General features: G+C 45.3%; 1 protein-coding gene across 1 annotated transcript; it reads left to right on the forward strand.

Moving 5' to 3' along the window:
* Window positions 1-236: 236 nt before the first annotated feature.
* Window positions 237-656, forward strand: LOC118661476 (60S ribosomal protein L23a-like). The gene has a single exon (XM_036319577.1). The coding sequence runs from the start codon at window positions 237-239 to the stop codon at window positions 654-656; it is 420 nt and encodes a 139-aa protein (XP_036175470.1).
* Window positions 657-9171: the final 8515 nt, after the last annotated feature.

The raw sequence follows: 9171 nt of genomic DNA on the forward strand, positions 1-9171 counted from the left end.
ACCAGTGCACGAATACGTTCACTGGGCCTCTAGTATGCGTATAAGATCTTTGGTTAATCTCTTCCCGCCCTCCCTTCTTCCCTCTGAGATTCATCAGTCTGTTCCATGTTTCAATGCCTGTCTGAGCGTCTGCCCCCTGGTGAACAGTGCGCATCATAGCTACTGGTTGACGGTTGGACGGTTGGATGGTCAAATGGTTGCTTAGGATTTTATATATATAGATGGTGCTGAAAGCGATGACAGGAACCCTTGGCCCTCCCCAAACTGAAGCCAAAGCAAAGGCTTTGATGGCAAAGAAGGCAGTGCTGAATGGTGTCCACAACTTTCAAGAAAAAAGACACCCACGTCACCCACCTTCCGATGGCCAAAGACACTGCGGCTCTGAAGACCTAAATATCCTCAGGAGAGCAATCCCAGGAGAAACAAGCTTGACTACTGAGTCGGCCATGAAGAAGACAGAAGACAATACCCTGTGTTCATTGTGCATGTCAGGGCCCAACAGGCACCAGGTCAAACAGGCTGTGAAGAAGCCCTCTGACATTGACATGGCCAAGGTCAACACCCTGATCAGGCCTGATGGAGAGAAGAAGGCATATGTTCGACTGGCCCCTGACTATGGTGCTTCGGATATTGCCAACAAAACTGGGATCATCTAAACTGAGTCTAGCTGCTAATTCCAAATATAAAAAATTTATGTTTTTTAAAAAAAACAGTTCAGTGCCCTTGGCAGTCCCATATCTGTCTCTTGCTTCAACAGTGTTGGGATTGAACAGACCAGGGACGCCCCTTCTTCCAGCCTCCGGCCACTTTCCTGCATCTTATCCAGTTACCACCTTCAGAACCACCTCTGGGACCAGGCAACACACCAGGGGTTTTTTTTTTCCTACCTTCACTCCTTATTGCCGAACAACCATGAGCTCCCAAATGCCTCAGAATTATCCCACCGACGTGGAGGCTGCGGTCATCCGCCTGGCCAGCCTGCATCTGCGGGCCTCCCACACCTACCTCTCTCTGGGCTTCTATTTCGACCGTGAAGATGTGGCTCTCGAGGGCCTGGGCTGCTTCTGCAAGTTGGCAGAGAAGAAGCTGGAGGGCGCTGAGCGTCTCTTAAAGATGCAAAACCAGCTCCGTGGCCGCATTCTCTCCAGGACGTGCTGCAGCCTCCCCAAGGTGAGTGGGCAAAACGCAGGACGCCATGGAGGCCGCCCTGGCCTTGGAGAGGAGCCTGACCCAGGCCCTTTTGGAGCTGCCTGCCCTGGTTCTACCCATGCAGACCCTCAGCTCCGTGACTTCCTAGAGAACCACTTCCGGGGTGAGGAGGTGAAACTCATCAAGAAGATGGGCGACACCTGCCTCACCTCACAGGCGGCCGGCCCCCAGGCTGGGCTGGGCGAGTATCCCTTCCAGAGGCTCTTCCTCAAGCACGACTAGGAGCCTGTGGAGCCCAGAGGCCTTTGAGGGGCCCCTCTGCATCCCCTGGTGTCTGGCTTTTACTTGAGCCTCTTCCAGAAACCCCTAGCCATTCTTTTAACCACCCTGAAGCCCTCTCCCATGCATCGGACCAAATGAAACAATAAAGCTTTTTACAGAAAAAAAAAAAAGTTCAGTTGAAGCATTAGCTCAGTGGTTCTCAACCTTCTGGCCCTTTAAATACAGTTCCTCATGTTGTGACCCAACCATAAAATTATTTTCGTTGCTACTTCATAACTGTAATTTTGCTACTGTCATGAGTCGTAATGTAAATATCTGATATGCAGGATGTATTTTCATTGTTACAAATTGAACATAATTAAAGCATAGTGATTAATCACAAAAACAATATATAATTACATATGTGTTTTCCAATGGTCTTAGGTGACCCATGTGAAAGGGTCGTTCGACCCCCAAAGCTCCTTCACAAAGTCTTAATCTGCTCAGTGGGGGCCATTCTTATACACTCCCATGCACCTGTGCTGACATCAGTCATACGATTTGTCACAACTGAGTACAATTCAACAAGCACTGAGTGAGTGCTAATGAAGCACTGCTTAGGCACTTGGGAATTTCAGCGAACAAATCCACGGTTCCTGCCTGCCCTGGCCACATGGCTCAGTTGGTTGGTGCGTTGTCCCATACACGAAAAGTCATGGGTTTGACTCCCAGTCAGGATACATACCTTGGTTGTGGGTTCGACCCCTGGTTGGGGCAGGTACGGGAGGCATCTGATTGATGTCTCTCTCTCTCTCTCTTCCCCCCTCCCCCCACTTCCTCTCTCTCTAAAAATTCAATATAAATATATCCTCAGGTGAGGATTTTTAAAAAAATGCCTACCCTTGTGAGGAAAAACAGATAATAAACTATAATAAATAAGTACATTCTATAGTAGTTATACTGATAAGTGCTATGGAACAAGAAAACATGGAGTGGATTAAGGGGGATTGAATGAACCGGGGTACAAAAGGGGGTTCAGGTGGCTGTATTAATTAGGATGGCCAAGGTAGGTTTCAGTGAGAACATGAGATGTGAGCAAAGACTTGAAAGAGGTGAGAGAGTTAACTCTATAAATCCCGAAGGAGGAGGCTTTCGGGCAGAGGGAAGACCAAAGACCCTCAGGCAGGAGGAGCAGGCCTGGAAGCCAGTGAGTGGGAGCAGAACGCTCCAGAGGGCGGAGGAGGGGCCAGCACAAAGGCTCTGCCTTCTACTCCGAGGGAGCCATGCTGGGTTTTGAACATAGGAGACTTACTTATTTTTGCAAGATTCACTGGGGCCACTATGTTGAGAATAGGATTGTAGGGGGGCCAAGACAGAAGCAGAAAAACCTGTCAGGAGGTAATTATAGGTGATGTTTGAGGAGGCCTCAGGCTAGAGAAGTAGCAGTTGAGGAGCAGATGGAGCCAGATTCCGGAGTCAGAGTTGCAATCTTATGGAAGGGATGTGGGTGGAACAGACAGAGGGGAGCCAAGAACGGCTCCAGGGATGCTGCCCTGAGAAACGGCTGCAGTGGCCTTGTTATGACCTAACGGCTGCAGTGGCCTTGTCATGACCTAACGGCTGCAGTGGCCTTGTCATGACGTAACCTAACGAGGCAACGGCCCTGGAAAGAGCAGGTCAGGGTGTGCGGAGCAGGAATTCAGAGTAGAATATGGATGTGGCTGTTGTCTGAAAACATTCTGCCGGCACCTCCTGGGGAGAAGGGACGAGCATGAGGAGAGTGGGTGTCGGCGGTTTGAAAGAAAGTCTGGGATTTAGCAGAAGACATTTTAAAAGTGCTGCATTTCTCATTTCTCGCAATTGATATCACAGGCAACGTTACGAGAGAAAAAAACAAATCAAAAAGTGATTCTGAAGAACCAGACTCAGTGATTTTAAAAAGCCATCTAAATAAGTCTAAGAGTTTTTCAATAAGTAAAAAATAATTTTGGCCCTAGCTAGTTTGGCTCAGTGGATAGAGTGTAGGCCTGAGGACTGAAAGGTCCCGGGTTTGGGTTCGATTCCGGTCAAGGGCACGCACATACCTCAGTTGCAGGCTCCTCCCCGGCCCAGGCCCTGGTTGGGGCTCGTGCAGGAAGCAACCAATCGATGTGTTTCTCTCACATCGATATTTCTCTCTGTCTTTCCCTCTCTCTTCTGCTCTAAAAAAAAAAAAAAGGAAAAATATCCTTGGGTGAGGATAAAAAATAAAATTTAAAAAAATAATTTTGATGATAAGAAATCATTGTGTAATAGTTTAATAGGACATTTTTTCTTAGTGACACAAAAGTATCTCTTAATTGGATGTAATGAAATACGATAAAAATATTAAATACTTACTAATTACTTACCATCAGCCAGGGACAGTGCTAAGTCACATATATAAAACTTTCCATTTCATCCCCATAACAATCCTATGACATAGTTCCCACGTGCCACCCCCCGCCCTTTTCTAGAGAAAGCTCAAAACAGCAAAGAAAACTCATGTGTCTTCTGCATGCCCCCAAAACTTTTTGCACTTTGCTATTTTTCTTTCCCCTGGAAAGAAACGATTAGCCTCTTATTGAGTAACTCCTCGCCTGTAAGAATTTTAAGAGGGAAATCCTTAGCATGGGTATTCCATGCCTGCTACAAGCCAGGCTGTCCTCTCTCCTTCCAGTCTTTTCTGTCCCGTGTTTTCGGTTTTGTTTGGTTCCCTCTGTTCAGGTCAATAAACAGGCATAGAAGGAGGTGCTGAGCTAAAGGGATGAGTAAAACTTTATCCTTGGCCTTGAGGCATTTGGAGTCTAATGGGCTGGACAAATACATGAATGGGCGATATGTTTCATAACACGCAACGGGTGCTCTGCCTGTGGGTGCAGCAAGCTCCGACAGGGAACCGACTGCGTAGGGCAAGCCCTAATGAAGAAAGAGAGGATGTTTTTTTAAAACCCCTTTGGCTTCGGGGCAGCTCTAGTAAGCATTCTTGAGCTGCAGCAAGGGAGTGTTTTGATTACAGCCTTTTCATACCTTGCCACTCATAGGCCACAAGGGCATATGCTACCGGACTAAAGACGATAGACTATAAGCCAGTGATGGCGAACCTATGACACGCGTGTCAGAGGTGACATGCGAACTCAGTTTTTTGGTTGATTTTTCTTTGTTAAATGGCATTTAAATATATAAAATAAATATCAAAAATCTAAGTCTTTGTTTTACTATGGTTGCAAATATCAAAAAGTTCTATATGTGACACGGCACCAGAGTTAAGTTAGGGTTTTTCAAAATGCTGACAAGCCGAGCTCAAAAGGTTCGCCATCACTGCTATAAGCCCTAGAAATGATTCCGTTCTGGCTTCCTGGAAAAAGGACAAGAAACTCTGACACACAATTACAAAAGCATTCTCCGGTTCCACTCAAAACCACAATTACAAAAACCATTTAGCACTGTGCCATAGACCAGATAGTAGACAGTGACATTTACCGAGTATCACACAGGGACGTGTTGGACAATAACATTTACGGATTCGTTGCGGGAATCTATACAGGGTAACTGTACTGGGGAGTAGGGGATAGGAGGGGAAAAGGTTGTACTCAGTCCTGGAAAAAGATGAGTCTAGAGAGACTGTGTGAACCTGGAGTAAAAACCCACCCTGCTAAGAGCCAGGGCTGTGAGCAAACCAAATCCCAGCAAATTCGATTCCTTGTCGCTGCTGCCTATAACCCTCACTCACAGGCGGAGGCTATGTGTACGAAGGGACCTCTTATCCTATAAGGATCTCAGAGGCAGTTTTTTCCTGATCTACAGACGCAAGACCCTAATGCTATAAAATTTGCTGGGGCGGGGGTGGCGTGGACATGTGTGTGCCCTCTAAGTTCTGTTGTCGAGGAAATGTTTCCTGGAAGAAGCAACACTGTAGCCAAACCTGTAAGAAATCACTGTCATTTCTGACAGGTCCCTTTTTAAAAAAGTATGTCAAATACTCGGCTGCAAGAATTTTGCTGACAGGGCTAGAGTTCTTGCTAGAAAAGTCTACACAGAAAAGGGCCACTGGCAATCATGACATTGGGTTCTTATTCTCACGTGCTGACGAGGGATGGGTACAGATGAACAGATTTCTTCTCTCCTTCCCCATCACCCAAACGAGTCACCTCTTTCTAAATTCCGTGTAGAAGGAGGAGGATGAGGAGGGGATAAAAGTCTGGGTGGAAGGAGCTTTTGAAAACAGACGGGGTCCTTACCCCCACGCCACCTTTGGATGTTAGTAATGTAAATGTGTTAGTTGTAGGAGCTACAGTGACTCCTACCTCAGACGCTACCCAGGTGTGGAGAGCCTGTCATGCTGCAGAAACGGGGGATGCTTCCTGGGACGTGGTTTGAACCGCTGTGCCCTGCGGTAACAAGAAGGGCATGAGTCAGCTGTGTTGTTTCCAGGATCACCAAGACAACACACATGACTGAACAACTAGACAGAGACCAGAAACGTTTAATCAAGATGCATGTGAGTTCTGGCCGGTGCATGCACCAAAAAGTCACTGGTTCGGTTCCCAGTCAGGGCACATTCCCGGTTGCAGGTTCAGTCCCCAATAGGGGTTGTACAGGAGGCAGCCAATCTGATGTTTCTCTCTCTCTCTCTCTCTCTCTCTCTCTCTCTCTCTCTCTCTCTCTCCTCCCCCCCCCCCCCCCCCCGTGCTCTCTTTCTAAAATATCAATAAAAACATTTTTTTTTGAAAGATGCACCTGAACCTCAGCCTTAGGACTGACAGTTATGACGACTTCCTCCTTTTTACTCAGACATTGAAAGAAACGTCACTCTTCTGGGGAAGAACTGTGCTGGGGTCCTTCTGAAATACCTTCACTGACAAACTGTCTTCTACGTTATCACAGTAAAGCATCAGTTTTTAAGCCCCAAAGACATTCAGCGTAAATGTTTTGTTTCCTTTGAATAAGTACAGGGCAGCATGGGCGTAAAGCCTGAAGGAAAGGAGTAAGAACCTAACAAGACAGTTTAAAAGGCATGAGAATTCCTGTCATTTTATGTTATTGTTTCTGATGCCTTAGATATTTGACTAGCAACACTCGCCTAAGAGTAGTGCAGTCAAAAAAATAAGAATTTGGACAGCGCTGCAAGAATGAAAGCTTGTTAACCTTACAAAGTCAAATGTCTCCCCTTTTCCCAGGGTTAGTAACGCTGTTTTCCCATGGCTTCTTGGAAAATGCCAATATTTTCTTTGGGTTCTTTCCAGATATTTTATTGAGAGGGCAAAATGGAGGATGAGGAGAATGTTGTGAACATGGGGAATGCTGGCCTCAGTATGCTTCTGTTCTTTCTATATAAAATCCTCAAGATATAATTGTGGAGGAAAACGGAGCATTGGTCATTTGCTGATTGTTCTAGCACAATAATTCCCCAAATATATTCAGCCCAAAGCCTTGCCTTTATATACCAAATCAGTGCTTCTAAAACTATCTGTGGCAAAGGACCATTTTTTAAATCCTCAACAGAGGATATTCATTGATTTTTAGAGAGAATGGAGAGGCATGGCCCCTAATTCCCGAACTGCTCTGGGTTTCTAAAGGGGAAATTGACTTCCTTCTTAGTGATATCCCTCCTGCAGGCACTTAGGAATCAGCTTCCCCCTCCTGCCAAGTCAAGTTGCCTTTCCTCCATCCATCCTATCTTCTAAACATGCATTGAATTCTCTCAACTATTTTATCTCCTTTCCTATTTTGGTCCATAACGGGCTGTACTAGAATCTTATTGCCACTGCAACAAATTACCACAAACTTCATGGCTTACAACATCACCAATTTATATTATCTTACAGTTTTGGAGGTTTGAACTTCAAAATCCGTCCAGTGGGCTAAAATCAAGCTGTTGCAATACTTGCGGCCACCCCAGGGGAGAAACTGTTTCTTTGCCTTTTTGAGCTCCAGGCTGTCTGCATCCCTTGGCTCATGACCTCATGTTCTGTCTTCAAAGCCAACAGTGAAGCATCTTCCAATTCCCCTCTTCCCTGCCTCCCTCTTTCCCTTACAAGAATCTTTGTGAGGACATTGAGCCCACGCAAATGATCCAGGATAATCTACTATCTCAAAACCCTTATCTTAGTTATATCTGCAGAGTCCCTTTTACCAAGTAAAATAACGTATTTGCAGGTTCCGGGAATTAGGACAGGAGTATCTATGGGGGAACCACACTCTATCTACCAAAAGGGTTTATACTTGTCTTATTCCTTTACTGTGAGGTGTCAGGAGTGAGCAAAGCAAAAAGCATGTGTTCAATCACCTTGCGTAACTAGAAGCCCAAATAATATGTTGCTGGTTCCAATCCCTGGGACTTCTTCTTTGTTGTTGTTAATCCTCACCCAAGGATATTTTTTCCCATTGATTTTTAGAGAGTGGAAGGGAGGAAGAGAGACAGAGAGATACATTGATTGGTTGCCTCCTGCACATGCTACAACCGGGGACTGGGGTCAGGGATGAACCTGCAACCCAGGTTTGTGCCCTTGACCAGAAATGAACCTGAGACTCTTCAGTCTACAGGCCAATGCTCTAACCACTGAGAAAAACCAGCTAGGGCTCCCTGGGACTTGTATATCTATTTCTGAAACAAATATAACGATAGTGTAGGAATGATAGAAATAAACAAATATTACCAAAGCCTTCAATCCATACACAGGATTAGGGTAGGCCCCAAAAATGTTTTCAAAAGCCCTGAGTGCCACTATTTGGGATAAAAAATGGCAAGGTAGAAATGGAAAGAAAATGAATAAAAGTGAAAAACAGAACAAAGGAACAAGAGAAAAAGGTTTTTGAAGGAGGTGCATATAATGCATCTATGGAATATGATTACTACTCAGTAATATGTGTGATAGCCATGAACTAGTAGACAAGATCAGAGATGGGAACAGAAAGGTATATATATATTAAAGAAAGCTAAATTTAGACTCAGAAGTTCTAAATTCAAACCTCAATTCTCAGACTTATAGCTTGATCTTCCACAGTCAATCGGGCATCTTGGTTGTACGGCTGAGGAAACTGAAACCCCAAGAAGTTATCTCACTTTAAAGGAGCAGATATAGATAAAAGACCCTTGGGAAACATATCACATAGCAACTGAATGTTGCTGAATCTGAAGCCAAGAGAGGCACTGATCGGAAGCCAGCATCAGGGCGTAGTCAGTGATAACATGAAAACCCAACCACTGGAAGGCAGATTAAAGGCAAATTACCTTTTCCATTTCTAGAAAGATGGACTAGCCTGGATACAAGAAAAATCACCTTAATGCATGGCTAATTGGAGATATTCTAGAGAAATATAACTTTTATTCACTCAAAACAACTGTACTGAACTGTGCCCTCGCAAAGATTACAATCTAGTGGAGAACTAGACACTAAACAAATAGCAGTAAGTTGTGATAGGCACTTTGATGGAACAAAAACATGAGTTCAAGTACCTAAACCAGACTAGGGTGTTGTTAGGGACCTGGGGAGGGGAAAGGGGGGAAAGGGATTTAGGTAAGGCGCTCAGAAGCAATGCCATACCTTCAGAGCTCAGCTAAAGAGTAGGAGCTAGGGAAGCAAAGGTGAAGGGGAGTGGTTTGGGCAGTGTTTCAAGGAGCCTGCTCCTTTGCCTGGGGAGAGTGGAAAGTTATCTTGGAAGCGACTTAGCCTGATTCCTGTGTCCTGCATGGCAATGGTAGTAAGGCTGATGTCAGGAAACAGTACTTGGATTACTATG

This window comes from Myotis myotis, unplaced genomic scaffold, assembly GCF_014108235.1.
Source record: "Myotis myotis isolate mMyoMyo1 unplaced genomic scaffold, mMyoMyo1.p scaffold_m19_p_8, whole genome shotgun sequence".
NCBI lineage: Eukaryota > Metazoa > Chordata > Mammalia > Chiroptera > Vespertilionidae > Myotis > Myotis myotis.

Bases quoted from the DNA above. Each gene is read 5' to 3' on its own strand.
- LOC118661476 (XM_036319577.1), top strand. From the start codon at position 237: ATGACAGGAACCCTTGGCCCTCCCCAAACTGAAGCCAAAGCAAAGGCT.